Below are 19,445 nucleotides of genomic sequence, written 5' to 3' on the forward strand. Positions count from 1 at the left end.
TGCCTTTGATTGTAGCCCTAATTTACGTGTTTTATATCTGTTCATGTTGAATGCAATATTATGTGTATTTTTTTTCTACTTATTTACATATTGTGGCTTAGCTCCCTCTTTGTTGTGCTCTAGGCTTTAAGCCTGGAATATGAAGTTTGTAAATAATAAACGATTACTGTGGCTGGTTGGAGGAAACTTTCTCTCATATTTAATTTTAGAGTGTGATATCCATTGAGAGCTGTCTGTACTGATAACAGTGTGCAATACAGGGACAAAGCAGAGAGTTATGAAAACGCCTGCAATCTCAAAGGCAGAAACAGGTATTACTGATTTAGATCTTTGTTTTTCCTCATACTGGGGAAAAGGTGATTGCTTTACACTAGATAATTGTGTTAGGAGGTGTCCTTATCCAGGGTAACTTAGAGAACTAACATTTTCAGCAGGATACTTTGCTGAATGTTTAAGACCTGACTGGGAATCAAATCTGCGTCCTGCTGTTTGCAAGGCACATTGTAGAGCATTGCTTGGTTTAAACTGTGGTAATCTGCATATCAAAGCTCATATGCCACTGTGGCTCTGAATATGTGGAAAGTATCCTGACTTTCTATAATATTCAGGTCAAATTAATAATTAACTCGAGTTTTTATGTTATTTATTTATTTTTATTTTATTCTATGTTATTTTCGGTTTACTCTTTATAGTACCACATTGCAATGTAATTAGCAAACTTTTTGGGCGTGCCCACCACCCTGACAACAGAAGGTTGAGAAGGTTCAGTACTCAGTTTATACCAAATACACAGAATCCATTTTTTTCCCCTGATTGATCCACATCCTGACTTGTGTGCGGTAATTAAAGACAGATAGGTTTAATTATCTCACACAAGTCCTGCTCCTGACTTTCATTTCTCCACCTAAGTAACTCTGAACTCAAGAAGTAATGAAGTGGAACAGTGGTCACTAGAGTGCATTTTAACTGTGCATTTATTTATTTATTTATTTATTTATTCATTCATTAATTTATACTTAACAAACAAAGTCATTCTGCTCTTGGATACTAATTAAGCCAAGTGATTTATTTATTGTCCTGATTTGTCCTGTCCTATCTCTCTATCTCTGGCCGATCCTTGAGCCGTACATTATCTGTGCTATGGCATTATTAGGGATTATCCCAGACGACTAGTTTCCCTTGCAGGCACCATTAGCTCAGATTCATCCCACTTGGTATTTCCAGCACCTGCGACCACTATCTGCTGGGCAGAAGAATTATTACCGTTGTATTTTTTGCAGGTATATAAATTAATCATAGGGATCATGAGCAACTACTTTAAATTTCTGGACTGTGACCAAGAAAAACATTCTCCCTGAGGATGGCAGTGGACCTATGTATCATTAAAACAGAGCTGTGCTATCTGACAAAGCGTTGGCTCTTTGCAGGATGCAACGTTCCTCATCTGACAGGCATAATCATAGCTCTGTTGCATTAACAAAGGCAAACAGCAGCACTAGTTTAACTTTCAAATTCTATTGGGGGGGGGGGGGGGGTTGGGATTGAGGCATGCAAGATGTTCTTATAATGTGAGAAATTCCATCCTTCTGAAAGTGAAATTGAAATGAACAGCTAATATAAATTAGCATCGATCTCTTCTCTGAGCAGAAACATTAATGACTTTAGGCTTATGGAGCTTGTTAGACAACCACTGAAGATGGGCTGTATTGGTGCTCTTGTCATTCCAGCATCCTCTCACAAAATGAATGAATTTTCTAAATGGTAAGTAGCCACGATAAACCACAAATTACAGGTGGAAGGGGATACGTCCTGAAATTATCAAAAAAAGAAAAAAAACAAACAATCAACGATAGCCCTTGACATTAAATCTACATCATGTTATCTCATGAAATATCTTTGGGAAGTAGGAGAGTTTTTATTTATGAACCAAGAAAAATTGAGCTTCCTAGAAATGCTGAAGAAAATAACTATCAAACCAAAATATAATGTAGATAAAATCAATAATAATAATGATAGCAGTTCACAGTCTTTATATTGACATTTTATTATTATTATTATTATTATTATTATTATTATTATTAATAATAATAATAATAATAATAATAATAATAATAATAGCAGCAGCAATACAATTCACTTAAAAATCAAAGCTACAATATGCACATCACCATCTAGTAATAAAATATTGTCATTACAGAATTTCCCTTTGATATATTGAAAGATGACGGACTTCGAACGTGACAGGAATTTTACACGTACATAAAAGGTCAGTAAGTGGGGGCTTTATTCTATCAATAGCTCAGGCACTACATGGCAATGGGTAGTCATTGTTTTTTTGTTTTTTTGTGATGAAACAAGTCACATTATTATTTTTTATTATTGTTGTTGTTGTTGATGATAATGATGTTGCAATTGTGGTTGGAAAAAAATGTGTGTTGTTTCATTATTTTCCATCACGGGGGTGTACTGCGGAGTCAGAGTACGAGGTTAGCCGGGTTTTAACCCTGGTTTTTCCGTATCATGAAGCTGACTCACTTTTAATCGGGGTATATCACCATGGTAACTTATGCTGCATGGCTAACGTGGTCCAGGGCAGGTTATGTTCCAGCTAATGGGTAGAAGCATATAAAAGCACCACCCTTTGACCAATCAACTCCTTGGAAAAAGGCATCTCAATTCCTGGAGGATCCCATAGAGATAGTGAGTCTCTTTAAAGGGCGGAGATTATTTGCAAGCCAAATTAATAGCCTTTCTCTGTGGATACACTAAGGATACAGTGCATATGCAAGCTTCTTGAATCCTATGCTTCCATGTCAACTCCCCTTAATTATGGAACAATAGCCTAAGTTCCATAATTCTTGAGTGTATCAAGTTTAAGGTTTAGGAGCTCTAGAATGTGCAGTTGTCACGTTAGAAATAAACTATATGACAATTAATGAGTGTAGATTTATTTGTTAAGAGTGGTAAGGTAAATTACATATTAACTAACAAATTTACATCATTAGCAATATTCAGCTTGTCCCTGGTTTTGTTGGCGGTGTTGCTTTTTGGCATTATGATTGTTTTACGTTCTTTATATCTGTCAATTATATTCACTGATATCTGTTTTTTGCACAGAGCTTGAGTATGATTCATGATGTACTGATGTTGGCTCATTGTTGCAGACACCTCCCTTTTTATGGGAACACGCACAATGCTTGAGTAACAAACCCATTTAGCTAGATGATGGCCACCTTAGTTAAGCCTGATGGCAGTTGTTAGGTTTTGTCAAGTCAGCTAACGAAAAGAAAACCTGGGCATGTTAAGTCTTATTCATAGTACAACCACCAGATCTCAAGTTTAGACACCTATTGGAAAGCAATATATTCTTGCAAAACAACAGTTGATAGAATGATTGAGTGTGTAGTACCATTTTTATGTATCTTTTGATTGGATGTGAAGACCAAGTTCTCTTTTTATTATTCGACAGATACCATTGCGGCATCAATTTATCTGCTCGACAAGAGATGCATCATCTCTATAACACTCATAAGGAAAGACATCAACCAAATTTCCTGTTATTGACTTGTTCTCTTATTCTTGATTGAGACTCATACCAGAACTGTGAGGAGAATGACAAACAAAAGACAGAAGGTTAAAAAATGGAAACCAAATCAATAGTGATGACTGGGGAAAAGAAGCACTGAAGGTCAGAATTCTTGGTCCCTCCAAGTAGATAATAGAGGGACATAATCAATCTTGTCTAATTTAATCTCTCCTTCTATCTCAAGCACCATCTACTTCCATTTCTCACATGGCCAGTGCTTCTCATTTACTTTTCGGTTTTCATCCACTGTCTAATATTATCATCTTTATTTCTCAGGGACATCTGAGTTCATATAATGAAGAACATTAACATTTCATTACATTTTGTCTGCAACCAATGCTTTTTCTCAAGTTCAGTACTTAAAACCTAAAAACAATGGGTGTGCTACAAAACTGCCTCTAAACCTGGGCAGCTTTGACTTTGGAGAGGTTAACTTTACCCCTTGGCTTGACCCACCACAGCTTGTACCTTCTGGTAGGGTAATGATAGGGCACTCATTTGGGAATTTTAATGGATAATCTACTATCTAGCCACTTTAACCTTGGTACAATGAGTAAACTCAATGCATTTCCCAAGGATTTTAACAACAACAACAATAACAACTATTATTATTATTATTATACATCATCATCATTCATCATCTTTCATCCTCCATCATCTGTTGTCATTTATTCCAGACCAGCACTTTATTTTAAGTGATCCTTTGAAGCACTGGGTTCCAGCACACACAGTTTTTCAGAAATAAACTTTTCTTGTGAACAAAATGAGCTCACCACTTGGCTGGACATACTATATACTGTATACTGTATGAATGGGATAGGGTTTAACATGTGGCACAACCAGCTATAAAAGTTGTCTTAACAGCAATGATGGATCTTGTGGCCCTGAATAAAATCCCGACCCTTCCAGTGGCATCTTTGTCAGGGAGTCCTGTGGGTTAAAACAGTTGGCCATAGCCTCACCCAGGGATGGATTGCCTCACTGGGGTGGGGTTCCCTTTTACTCCATGTGCAGAGGCAAATCACTGATCATCCTGGGTCCCGTGATCTGCCTGCACCCTGGGAAACTGCCTGGCCCTGTGAGCAGTGCCTCTGCCCTGAGAAACTAGCAAAAAACACTTTAAACAGTGCCTCCACCCAGTCAATTCATGTGTACGAATATAGCATATTACATAAGATTATATATTGTTATATCATTGTTTTGGCTCTGTACTCCAGCGCAATTGGACCTGAAATGATACAATGAATATGATGTGAAGATTGTAAGCTGTGGGCATTAATTTGAGGGTATTCACATCCATACTGGGTGATCTGTGTGGGAATTGCAGCCCTTTTTACGCATAGTCCCCCATTTTAGGGCAGCAAATGTAATTGGACAAATTAAGATAATCTTAAAGTCATCATATTTAGTACTTGGTCACATTCGACAACTGCCTGAAGTCCGAAACTCATAGACATTACCAGACACTGGGTATCTGGTGATGCTCGGCCAGGCCTGCACTGCAGCCATCTTCTGTTCTTGATTGTTTCTGAGCTTGTTTGCCTTCAGTCTAGTCTACAGCAAGTGAAACACATGTTCGATTGGATTCAGGTCAGGTGATTGACTTGCCCTGTCAAAAACATTCCACTTTTTGGCCCTGAAAAACACCTTGGTTGCTTTAGCAGTATGTTTTTGGGTCATTGTCCTGCTGCAAGGTGATGCGCCAGAGTTTTGAGGAATTTGTTGGATCTGAGTAGGTAAGATGTTTCCTCCGGATGCTGCCATCAGCCGTCTGAAGTCTCAACAATTCAGCCAGTTCCAGTGGCAGACATATACGCCCAGGGCACAACATTAACTCCACCTTGTTTCACAGATGAGGTGGCATGCTTTGGATCATGAGCAGTTCCTTTCTTTCTTCAAACTTTCCTCTTTCTATCACTTTGGTACAAGTTAATACCCAGCTCATATGTCCAGAAGACTTTGTTCCCGAACTCTACAATTTTTTATTTTTTTATTTTTATGTACTGTTTAACAAACTGTAAACTGGGCATTCTGTTCTTGAGGCTTACCCGTAGTGTGCATCTTGTGGTAAACCCTCTGAGGCAGGTACATGCAGAGGGTGTTAGAGGCGCAGTTGCTCAACTTTCCAAAATGTCACATTTAGGGGTACCCAAATAAATATACATATGCCTGGCATGACTACTTTTACCACACTGACATAGGGGGTGGTTTTAAAATTAATGATGGACAGACCTGGGTCAAATACATATTTGTTTTGGATTCAAATACTTTTCTATGCTCTATTGATCTTGCTGGTGTAATTGGAACATGTTCCCATTTCCAACCCGTCAAATATTATAGCTTGGGCAAGGGCCCTTCTCGTCAGTGACGAGAAGGCCCTTGCCCAAGCTACAATATTTGACGAGTTGGGAATGAGAACGTGTTGGTAATTGAGCTTGTCAATATGACCAGAAGGTGGGGTTTGCATTTCAGAGTATTTAATTGGTTCCAATACACCAGACAAGGTCAGTAAAGCGTAGAAATTATGTGTCCCAGGTCTGATGTTGACACACTGAAAAGATAAAAACAGGCAATAAAAATAATACCATATATACCAATAAACTGGTCTTATCTTTTCTCTGGTTGTGTTCTCTTTTAGGATTGCATTTTGCCACTACATAACAATCTTCTACATCTTCTACATAACAAGTTTCATCCTCTCCTTTCTAGCCATGTTTGCTAGGCTGTAACAGGTAATATAAAGTTGCTGATTAGCATAATAACAATTTCCAGGTACAGATTAATTTTCATTTTACTAGTATTGGACTGCATTTTGACTATATTTGTGGGTCATATAGCTATCTAGAATGAGCTAGCCATCCCCATGATCAATAATTAAGCAATAACATATGATAGGTTGTGCTATAATTTTCTACTTGTTGTCCACATAACAATTCAAATAACCACAATATAGCACAACATCAAGTTATATAGCTAGCTAGAATAAACTAGCCAACACTATAATCAATAATTAATTATAATTTCCTACTTGACACTTAGCAGGTCACTCTGATGTAATCAGAAAACATAGAGCTTATATTTTCAATATGCCACTTTCTATTTCTATGTCTGTATTATCATTTTGCTTCACAAACACTGAACATACTATTCACACAATTTCGGATACGATGAGTTTGCTGTTTCGACCAGGCTACCTCTGCAAATGTAGGCAAGCGAAGCTACTGCTGCAATGACACAATGGGGTGTGTTTGTTTTGCCTACAGTCCACTGAGCCTGGGTATGCACTCCCCTCTCCTGTTCATTTCTAAATAGTGGGGTCTCCTCTAATTCACATTAAAAACACAACAAGCAAAGCTGGCCATTTTATCTATTACACTCACTCTGACGCTGCCTCTGCTTATGCTATGCTGGCTTGTCAGGCAAGATTTGAGATTTCAAACTCGAACTCTCAGACAATATCGTTGCAGTATTAATAGTTGTCAAGTAGGCCTAAATAGTATTTGTGTTTTACCAATATAAAATTATTATTTTATCAAATGAAAAAGGGCACTTGCTCAAGCAACCACAGCACCCCACTTCTGCACATCTGTGGTCTGAGGTTATGCTGGTGTCTTCTCTTCATTGTTGTCTTTGACACATCGATGGATACATCCTGGAACGTGTTATTGATCTGTTCAACAGTAGAAAAGGGTTTTTTCTTCACATTTGAATGTATTCTTTGGTCATTCATTACAGTGGTCTTCCATGGTCTACCAGGTCATTCGCTATTTTTGAGTTCACCGGTGCATTATTGCTTCTTAACAATGTATCGATCAGTTGCTTTTGACACACCTAATGCTTTGGCTATGTCTCTGATTGATTATTATTCAGTTTTCATTAAATGCCACACCGAAAATCAACTAAAGGCCTTCTGTTGGCTTTCATATTTCCTTAACTAATGATGCAATCACATACAGCTGGCAAAGATAAAGCTGAGCAGCCAATTGTCCAATTACTTTTGGTTCCCTTAAGTGGAGGAACTATGTATAACAAGGTCTGTAATTCCTACACGGGTCACCCAATTTGGATGTAGATCCTGCAAATTAAAGCTGGCAGTCTACTCTTTAATCTCATACTTATTGTTTTATGTCAAATCCCAAGTGCTTGAGTACAGTGCCAATTGGTTCAGTTCCTCAGCTCCTTTAACAAAGGATATTTTTACAGATATAAATATATCTATGGCACATCTTCACTCCCATATTGCTATCATACATTCTTTTCAAGGTCTATCTTAAAATCTCAATTTTAACTAATCTCAATGTAATAAATAAACTGAAAGTGACATTTTGACCTACATGTTGTAAAGGAATCATAAACTTTAAAAGCCTTATAAACATCGGAGGCATTTACAACATTTAAGGCACTGCCATGCTATAAAAATAAATGTATTATTATGAGTATGATTATGATTATTATTATGATTATTATTATTATTATTATTATTATTCTTAATAATAATAATAATAATAATAATAATAATAATGTTGTTTAGCTGTTGCAATGCTGCCTTTCATTAAATTAGATGCTTTCTTCATTTTTGATGATATTTAAACTTTTTACACTACTGCTTTATAGGTGTGTGCCATATATCTTACTATGCATATGTTTGGCTCTGCCTTAGTTTACATGAACAGTATGCATTGCATGCTTCTTCCATAGTAATTAATCAAACAATTCAAATAGCTTATGTACTGCCCAGCAAACAATAGATCCTCTGTTTTTAGCAAGCCATTGCAACATTATTCCAGAAATAAATCAACTGAAGGGATATTTTTTACTAAGAATTATGCTATGTTTGTACTGACACTGTATTAAGACATACAGCAGATTTCCTGAAAAAGGCATTGCTAGCAATGTGTTCACTTGATCGTGGAGGGAGTGAAGAATGCACATCTGTACATATTTCAGCAAACCTACAACCCCTCCATCTGATTACGCAAAGCTGATCTTATGAACAGTTAAAGTTTTGTAAATGGAGAAAAAGAAAACATACAAACAATGATGTGATTGGTTGTTGTTTACCATAAAATGTGTATGTTTTCTCTATTTGAGGCGAGTACATTTCTTTCACTCTTTCTGTCTATTTGTCTGTCTGTCTGTCAGTCTCTATCTCTCTCTCTACCATTATCTATATATCTGTAATCATGTTATTATTATCTTACTATCACAGACGTGTGTACTTCAAAGGTGACTCGACATTCAATCTATAGCCCATTCCCCTTCACCTGGTTTGTAAAGGGTATTAAGCAAGGTTCATGATATGAATTATTTAACCTTAGCAATTAAAAAAGAAACCATATTATATTACAATAAATATTATATACCAAAAGAAATTAGACACATGAATAATATATATAGCACATGCTTTAATATTGATCTATAATACATTTGTTATTGTGTGTTTGTGTGTGTGGCAATCACATGGGGACATGTCTCTGGTCCTCACTTGGTATGTACTTTAAAATCATGTTAAAATGATGAGTAGACCCCCAATGTAGTTTTTCTCTTTTTTTTTTTTTTATGTGTGTGTGTGTGTGTGTCTACAAGAGAGAGAGGGAGAGGGAGGGAAAAGTCTTTACCTTTGAGCCACATCTCATCTGGAACTCAGCCATAGTACACTCATCAATCAAAGTTAAGGCTGTAACTCAAGGCAAAACAAACAAAATGACAAAAAAGAGATGTGTATTCGGGGAGCTGTCTGCTGTGATGTGAATTTGTTCTTGATCCTCCAGGACCTGCCCCTGAGGTAGACCCAGATGATTTTTTTTTTTTTTCAATTTGTTACAGTAATGTGGTTCAATAAGTGTTACCTATTTGCCTGTTGCTGGAAGCAGATAACTTTCTATTAAATCAATTGGGGGAAAAAATCAGAACACTTCAAAACGTATCACCGAATATGTTTTTTTTTTAGGTTACACTATGTTGTTTACCCATAGTTCACTTAAATATTTCAGATGAAGGGATCAGTAATATTAGCCATACTGACATTTGAGAATGAGATTTGTTCAAAATGCAGAAGCAGATTTCTGCCAATTCTTATAACACAAATCCCAAAATATTTTAATATAATGCAGGAGGATTCTCTCATCTTCGTCAACTGTTTTCTTCTGCCCTGTAGCTATGACCATGCCATTTTGAGGAGAGAGATATAAAGAGGATGTGTCTCTGTAATGAATATATACAATGATATCAATGTCTGAGGGACTGTGAACGTGACCAGAGGATTTTATATTGAAATTTCTGGCTTTGAAATTCATAACAGTGGTCGTTTCCACTCGTAATTCAGAGGGGATATCTTGTCTGGCAGATCTACATTGAAGCGCATTCAGTGTCTCTGTCTAGCAGATAGATTACACTCTCCTTTCCTCTTAAAAGAGGGCAGGTTCATTTAATATGTTTCACTACACTGTCATATTCCCTACCTTTTTACCACATCGGAGTCCTTTTTAGGTGATTGTCTGTATGGTGAGATACATTCAAATGGGTGTACAACTCACTGCCAAAGGCACTGTTTAGGTAAAAATTATATCTTTAAAACATTTATAGTGGTAAGATAAATATGTGCGCTCATGTGGTTGCCATACATGCCCAAACTGTAATGTCTTGCAGTGAACCCTCTGACTTTAAGCTGGTGTAGTCTTCACAGTAGTCTTTGACACATCTGTGCTTGCATTCTGTAAAGTGTTCTTGATCTTGTAAACAGTTGAAAATGGGGTTTTCTTCAACTTTTAACCTATCACTATCAGCTATGTAGCTGACTGAGGCATGATTAGGTACCAAAACCCTGTAGCACTATGGCACCAGTCCCCTTTTGACCAGTGCCTACAGGACCGAAATGCAATGCAGATTTTAGTGGTTCATTTCGGCGCTGTCTTCCGAACATCAGACTCGCTCTGTTGAGTGATAACAGGTATCATTAGGAAGCAGGTATCATTAGCAAGCTAGCTAATGGTAAACTCAGTCAAAATGGCAAAAGCGAAACTGTGTAATGTGTGACTGTACTTTACCCAAAATGACTGGAACAATGCACAAGCCTTTGTGATTAAAAAAAAAAAAAATTGTTCTTTATTTTAATGATGTCATTTACTCATGATTTTATATGTAAACTATCGTTCCAGGCACTGTTTAAAGTATTGTTTTAGCATGGGAATTTTCAAAATCTGAAAGATACCCATCCCTAGTCATGCAATGATATTATGTAGGGATTGCATGTTAAATGACAAAGAAAGCATTTCAGAAATATAAATGAGTTTCTTGCAAAGATTATAAAGCTGTAAAGGGAATAATTTGAATTTTTGGGCATTTATTAGATAGTAAGCAAGCTAGTTTCTAATATAAAACAGATTGTTATCACAAATTATAAACAAGTTTTAAAAACTATTCTATTAGCTGAATCGTGTGCACTTCCTTATTTATCTATTTTGCCTGTGTGTTCAAGTATCCTACAATTGTCTACTTTCATCAGAATACTTTGATCTATTGTTTGGGGCTATATTGTGTGGATTTGCGAAGTTGTATCTCAATTTTGTATGTTTACATGAGGTCAGAAGGTACAGAAGTTAATGTTTGTAAGGGCTGAGAGTCTGTGGTAATTATGGTTATTTATGCAGGAAACCCTGAAAAGTGCCAAACTCTCAGTGCTGTATAGGTATGAGGTATGCCCCACCAAGCCATAACATGGTGGATGGCATACCTGCCGTTCCAATACACACATTTATCTTCATATTTATTCCATTGCAAATGTGTTACACATAAAATTTCATAGGAATTTTAACATTGCCTTTGGCAGGGAGTTGTACTGGTCTTTTGCTGTTGTAAGCCTTTGAATCTTCTGCTTGCTCACCCCTGGGAGATGATGTAGCTGCAGAATGTGTACACTAAATATCAACTCCTGTGGATCAGCTGCAAGCTGCTCCACAGGCATGGGACCCTGACTCCTGTTTTTTGGATGTATAAATTATTAATGACCCACTGGTTTCGCTGGACTTCCAGCTCTATTTTTAAAAGGGTTGTGTGCAGTTTGAAAAAAAGAAAAAATAATTAAAAGAATAAAAAGCTTTGCAATAATAATAATTTCTCTTTCATTTTCTTTAGATTGAAGACAAGTTTTGTAGGAAGCATTCTGCTTTCTGGCAATTGGATGGGAAAAAAAAAATCTTTGACCTTGGAAACTGAAGATGTTGTTGCCATGGGAACTGTTAATCCTCCTGTCACTCAAGGACTGCCTTGCAGGTAAGGTGTCCCACAAGTCATCTTTGATGCAGCATCTGATCTGCATACTTTGCATAGAGGGATCATGTTTTTTTTTTAGGAAATAAGCTTCTGTTTTATAGTTTTAGTATTTCTTTAAAGCGCTTCATGTTGTTCTGATGCTGGTAAGTTGCGCCTATGGTGGAAGTAGAATGATAGGCCCTTGGCTCTTGTTTTCATCAAAATCCTTTACTACAAAGGAGAAAAAAGTAATGCTTTCTCAGACATGCATTTTGTCCGTCTGGCATCTATGCATCATTGAAATACTTTTTTATTGTGCAAAAATATTATGAATATTGTGAGCAGTCAATTGATAAAATGTTTAAATAAACTGTTAATTCAAAATATCATCACCATTTTTCCAAAGACCTTTAAGATTTTTTTCTCACCTACATACATTTTTCCTTCCAATGGTTAGGGCTATCCAGGGGTCCATAACTGGCTTCCTCACATCACTGGGATCAATAATGTTTGATCAAATGTCAAGCCCGAAGTTATAAGCTTACGCTGGACTGATTCTTTCACCCAACTCCCATTGCTTCCACAGTGGTCTGACTACCCTCAGCTGACCCCCAATACTTACTGCTGTCTGCATCTGTATTTTTAAGGTATTTTATTGATCATATGACCAATTTATATTGGGCTTGTATAACTCTCACTGTTCTAATGACTACACTAGTCCCAGACAACGACCGATACATAATTGAGTGGGCGGATATGTATGCAAGGTCATGCACATCGCTATGAGACATGTGTCATGTCAATCAAGTTGCTCTGGAAAAAAGCTGTATTGACAGCGCTGGAATTTGTCTTCATACAGTAGGGATCTGATTGTTTGATGCATGTTTTTTTCTGATTAATATTTGTTTGATGCATGTTTTTTTATCTTAAAATAGAATCTCCCTTAATACAAAGCTGACTTCTCTGTAATTAATGAGTGATAGATTGCTACTCTACTTGTTTCGTCCTCACTTTTTCAAAGTGCTTGTACAAAGTGCATGTGACCAAGGCAGCATTACTTTGTGAGTATGTATTGGATCATCTTAATAATCTAACTCTAAAGAGCACATCATATTATGATGAAAAAATGATTTATTGAATATGTCAGAGAATATGACAAATGACAGAATGCTTTCAATTCTTTGTTGTCAGTGGAGCATTGTGTTTTTGCTTGAACGCTTGGAACATTCAGAATGCATCTCATAAATTTGAACAGGTTGGATAACGCTGTATAATATACTACATGCACTCTGTACTGCCCCAGTACAGAAAAATCATTATGTCCATTTAAGAGAATGTGCATTGCCTTCGATTTGGCCAGGACACAAGCACGCTGACACACAGAGCAACTTCTTCACCGCTATTGCCAGTCGCCTTTCATCCCATATTAAAAATCGTATTCAAAAACCACGAGAACACCCAATATGTGAAGAGTACAAACTATTCCCACTTATCAAATGAGAGTGGGAAAAGGTAACTTATGCTATTTCAAGTCCCGTGTTTTGTTCTCACATATGAAAAGTGTAGTTTCTATTTGAAAAAAGAAAGCAATCACAAGTGAAACTGTCGAGTTCACATGGGACATTTTTTTCACATGCAAATGAAAATAAAAAATAAAAGGCAAATTTAACATTTTCCTAAGAGATTGCTCAATGGATAAATTAATTGGAACATGTCTCATTTAATCTCTGTTACCCCATTTTGCAGCTGAATTTGCATCCTCAAAAGAGGGCCTTGGATGAGTGTCAGACAGGCAGATTAACAGTAAATTAACTGTGTATCTAAACAAGCAAATAATCACTCATAGCACCCTCATTAACTATAACTAGTCACAAGCATATTTGTTGTCTGTAACCTGTTACAGCTTAATTAATATGCATGTGTAACATAAATTTATTATTTTATTAAAAATGGAAAGCAAGATTTTAACACATAAACATGTATCTATTTTTCTTTTGTGCCAATTAATTCATAGCTTTAATATAGCATGTAATATAAGGTTGAGGGAGGGGTGTTTGCAGAGGCGTCACTAGGGGGGTGCAGGGGATGCGGACCGCACCGGGTGACACCATCAGAGGGGGGTGCCCCCGAAATGACTGGCAATACATTTTTTGTGTAGTGTTTTGTGTAGCGACGGGTTGAAACAGCTCATTTCTCAGATGCAGTTTACTGACGGTTTATTTAATTAGCAGTATTAATGTGACGAGAAGCGCTTTGTCGTTTGAATGCATAATACGCAATTCCTTGCACCCACACCCGCCAGCACCCCCCGCCGCCAACATCGGGTGACACCAACGGTCGACCGCACCGGGTGTCACCAACCCTAGTGATGCCACTGGGTGTTTGCATAGTATTGACTTTTGATTTTTTAAATAATTAATTTCTGTTATTTTTCAGTTAATTGATTTGCTGTTATTTTGTTATTGTCTTGATTCATTATGGATTTAACTAAAGTGTAATAGCTGTGATATATTGGTGGGTTTTTTTGTACCAAAACACATATCATTGCCGATGAATTACACTTGTCCCAAAGATCGTCAGGGCCATTGAAAATATGTCCCCAATTTCCAATAAAGTCAGCACATGAGTGAAGTCTGAGTGATGTAATCACAGGGGAACATGTAGATGCTAAATCAGACTGATTGATTGTTGTACAAGTGGGCTGTTTCTAAAGGTGACTTGGCAGATTTTGACCAGCTGCTCATTCTCATTGCTGTGTAAATTAGCATCGCACCTGAAGCAATTGGATTGTGTCTCCCGGGGTTAGCTGTATGCTGCTGCAGAAATCTATAATAAACTCATTCCTGTTTTTATCATATGTCAAATTATCATACAAAATATTTTAATTGTGAATGCTCTAACGTGGCTTTGACAAATATATCATTAACTGCATCTCTGTAATACAGAGCAAGGTTAATTTATTCTGAATAATGTCATTGTTGTGAAAGTATACATACTATTCAAGGTTATGGAGCAAGTTCTGTAAACAGTACAGATTGTAAATCCAAAATATGTGCAGGGGAAAACACAGACAGAAATAAAAAATGTGTGTGTTTTAACATTCCTCACAAGTAGGCAATAAGGAATGTAGGAGATATAATTATATGACCTCATGCAGTGATCAAATGGTGCAAAAGTATAATCAGTCTCATAGTTAATAAGTCTCATAAAATAAATTATTAAACCATGATTATGAATTCCAATATTAAATATTAAAATAATAACCAATAATGCAACAACATGCGTAAGTTATTTGAGGTGTTAGGCTCTAGCATTTATCCGAATCCGAATCAGATCAATGCCGAGGTTCAATAAAATAGAATTTATTAAACAAACGAACATCTGAACTAAAATACTAAAAGGCTAAATTAAGAAGCATATGGAAAGGGGTGCCTGAGAGAATAATGCTAATGTGGAGCTCTGTTGTGAAGCTTCATGAAGCGAATCATGAAGTGCAGCTTTTGCCATGTGGTGCTAAATATATGGCCAAAAGATCAGGAGAATGCGTTGACAAAAGGCTACTGAACCTAGCTATGTCTAGCTAACCTCATTGTTCCTTTGCATTTTAAATATACAAGACCATATATCAAATGTGCATATATTACTGCAGGAAAGAGCGCATGCACATATTTCGATTACAAGGAAACAAATTGTCTCGTTTACGGATCAGTTTCTTTAGCTTACTTCCAGTATAGCGAACATATTTAATTTGGAGTTATAAACCGATGGTCGTGGCTATGACCCAAGAGAGCTCGTGCATCTCTTCGCACGTTCCTGTACGGAGAAGCCTTTGCTCTCTTTAGGCCTGTGCATAAGATAGAGCCTTATGCATGTATGCACGTCTCTCCAGTTGAGCAGCAAAGAGAAAAATGGCAAAGAAAAATAAATAAATTTAGTATAAGTTCATTAGTATAATGTAGATTAGTATAATACGTTTTTCCTTTAATTTGTCACCTGTCTGTATATATGTGCATAGATACAAAGACTTAGATTCAGACAACATCTATCTTTAACTTTTCCTTCTGCATAAACTTACTAATCACTGTAATTGTTTTTATTCCTGAACATAGCACGTAAAGGATCAGTTTCTTGCTATTTTGATTTGTCAGTGAAGAAGAATGTTTTCACTCAAGACAGGTTCATTTGATTGTGGTATTTCTGAATATATATATATATATATATATATATATATATATGCTTGACATTCCACAATAAATATAAATGAATATAAATATAGGATTTGGATATTGTCATTCTAGATATGATTTGTTCTCTCATTGACAAGGAGAGTTGTTTGGGAGGACCCCAGAGTGTCTCAGAGAGCAGGTTGTGATATGAGACAAGGTGTATCCTGGCCGGGTTAATGTACACTGAGGATTATTGTATCCTACAGACATTCTGGATCGAACCGAGTCAATATTAGCCTTGCTTACAAATAATAGTTTTTTTTTTTTTTCCCATACCTTTAGTGTAGAGGCTGCTTGTTATGCTGAAAACAGAGTGCCTTCTGTATTCTCTCCCTCTGGGACTCTCTAAATCCAGGCTACTCAACACACTGGCCCGGCCCCCATGCTGCCAGCCTGCTTGACAGTAAAATGTGAAAATATATCGGGGCAAGTATTTATTGCTTGAGGGGAGACTTCTGTTCATGTTTTGTGAGTGCACAAAATTCCACAGCATTTTTTGCTTTTCAGTTATCCCCCTCCCCTTCCCCCCATTTTCTTGATCTGTATGTAACCAGCAGCCACGTGCTCAGACCAACATATTGCTGTATGCTGAAGCATACGCTCCATACCCTGAGACAGCAAAAGTGCCCTTTTAGCTGCATAAAATTAATTTATATATATTTTTTTAAACCACAAGTGCCCTTCACAATTGCAATCTACCTCCCGCCCACCCACCCCCCCTCCCCCCACCAAACTCAATATATATATATGACTTACAGGTGTCACATTAGCCCTTTTTTGTTGTCTTGGTGTCCTACTGCATTTCCTGGGTTGAGCCCTCATTTGGAGGTTAATTAATTTATTACATTTAAAGGACATATATGGAGAGAGTGATGATGGCTCCCCTCCCTGGAGCCTGGATAGAAAGGCTCTCACTCCAGGCTAAGAGCTCTCCCCTTCTTAGACTGATTATGCCTCAGAATGCCTTTAACTTTTCAAGGTTAGAAGGCCTCACCACTACCTTTTGTAGTTATGATTTTGTGAAGGACTCAGCAAAATAAAATGAATATAATTTTGTACCAACATTTTGCAACAAAAGCAAAGCATATTTGTTTGAAGAGCATGTTACTTTTTTATTTTTATTTATTTTTTGTTCTTTTGAGATGGTACATTTCACAGACGTAATTAAGTGAGTTAATATTTTGGAAAAGGCCCATGCAGGGAGACTTAGGAGAGCCGTCATCCTTGTCCTGCACACACCAGAAAGGCAGGGCAAGTTTATTTAGTATCACTCAAGGAAAAAATAAAATTACTATCTTAGTTCCTGTATGTTATGACAGTGGATAGTGGTCTTCTTTGCCAATGAGTAGTTTATTAATTTTATCTATACCAAATACCCCATTTGTGTGTAATGGGAGTTTTGCTGGAACTCATAATGTTTTCATTTGAAGATGTATTCTTGGTAATACTGTGCCATTTGCCTGATAAACAGTATTTGGTACTGAGTGTTAAATTGTGTTTTTCCTTCCCCAACAGAGAAAATTGTACTGCATGGGCCTGTTTTTACTCAGGAACCAAGTGACAACATCTTTCCTTTGAACTCTGATGACAACAAAGTTTTCATCAACTGTAAGGCAAAGGGGAACCCGGCACCAAATTACAGGTGGCGTTTCTCTACCGTTTCAAATGGCAAAATGTTTTTTTTTTTTTTCCTTATTTGCTCATTCAGGACATCATGCATAGTTTATATTGTGTGTGTGTGTTTTTTTTTACATTATACTGTACTGTTATTTGACTGAATTAGGGTTATGTCTGACAGTACTCATCTGGGAACTGGAACTTCCCATCTCCTTAACTCACTGTACCATACATGCCACAGTTAATGTGGTTAATGTGTTAATGTGAGGTCAGTATTTATACCTCTTATACTAACTTAACTTAACTAACACTGGCGTTATTAACTGAAATCGTAATGTGAAAGTTGTCATAACTTTCATGGCCTATTTTATCTCACCAATATATTTTTTCCCCCTTTCTCTGTAGTTATCTCTGTATTTCCCTGTATTTAGTCCCCTGTTGTTATTGCCTGAATAGTAACAGTTCCAAATTGTTTTTCTCCAGGTGGAAATTTAGTGGAAGAGACATCGACATGGGCATGGATTTGAACTACATCCTTATGGAAGGCAACTTAATGATCAATAGCCCCGAGGCCGCTCGGCATGGGGGGATTTACCAGTGCATAGCCACCAATTCCATAGGGACTGTCATCAGCAGAGAGGCCAAAGTGCAGTTTGCATGTGAGTAAATATACCCTGAAGTCTGTCATCAAGTAGATTACCCAGGAATCTTCTCAAATCCCTTCTGAATGGATGCATGTTCCGTACAAATGAGTATTTCTCTTGGGAGTGTGCTTTCGGCATGAGTTGTGGCACAGTTTTCTTTCCTTTCAGATAGATCTGGATATACGTTGATATTATTTTGAAAGCATATTGTCAGCCATACACCCAATAAGCTCACACATCCTTGAATGAACACACTACCATTATACTATTTATATATGTATTAGGAACACCATTTTTCACCTAAATAGAATCTTTTCTTTCTTAATTTTGATCAAGTAATACATTTGAAGCATCATGTTTTGTTGGTTTAGTTTTGATCTACGACATATAGTAATATTTGCTGATAGGTCTGAGGTTAATGAAATGTACAAAATATGTAATTGTATACTTGCTAATATTCAATTCTCAAAGATAATTTAAAAGCGTTCGCTGGCATACATTTTGTCTGTGACACCACTAGTCATTAGCAGTTCTCTGACTATGCTAATGGATACATCTGATTAAATCACATCATACAAAGGATTCCATCTTCTGATGAACCCACAGGATTACTTAGTATTTGAAAAAGAAAAGTGTATTGAAATAGCCTGTCAGTTAGCATGAAGAATTAACATGTCCAATCTCCACTGTATCACAAAGAGACATTAATATTGGCACATCGACTATCCTCTACAGGACAATTAAGTAACTGGTGACATTTAATATTCTTTAAGCATTTTATGAATATGTGTTTTTCCTAAGTGTTTTTAATGAATAATTATATTAAGTATATCTTATATAAAGTTGCAATAAACATAGTGAGGTGATGATGAATTAGGTTTTCCATATGGGTGGCTTGTTTTAAAGCTCAAGGACATCCATTTGATGGGTTGCTTGACAGAATATGCATTTTAAGGCAAAAATTATTAAACATTCCTCAACACTGCCACTAATTTATCCTTTCAGTTTCCCTGATGTCCCCCTTTTTAAAATGATATATTCTGAATATTATTTGAATATTTTGGAAGCATTCGTACAAAACTACCATTTTAACCTCCCACTTTGGCACATTTAAAGGTGTGT

General features: G+C 36.7%; 1 protein-coding gene across 1 annotated transcript in view; it reads left to right on the forward strand.

Annotated features, from left to right (window-relative positions):
- LOC135238033 (contactin-4) overlaps positions 1 to 19,445 on the forward strand; it is a 98,076-nt gene that overhangs the window by 53,161 nt on the left and 25,470 nt on the right. The window contains exons 3-5 of the mRNA XM_064305661.1: positions 11,720 to 11,857; positions 17,578 to 17,704; positions 18,163 to 18,338. Coding sequence (XP_064161731.1) covers positions 11,803 to 11,857; positions 17,578 to 17,704; positions 18,163 to 18,338 — 358 coding nt within the window. The 5' untranslated portion in view covers positions 11,720 to 11,802. The remainder of the gene's footprint in view (positions 1 to 11,719; positions 11,858 to 17,577; positions 17,705 to 18,162; positions 18,339 to 19,445) is intronic.

Source organism: Anguilla rostrata, chromosome 13 (assembly GCF_018555375.3).
Source record: "Anguilla rostrata isolate EN2019 chromosome 13, ASM1855537v3, whole genome shotgun sequence".
Taxonomy (NCBI): domain Eukaryota; kingdom Metazoa; phylum Chordata; class Actinopteri; order Anguilliformes; family Anguillidae; genus Anguilla; species Anguilla rostrata.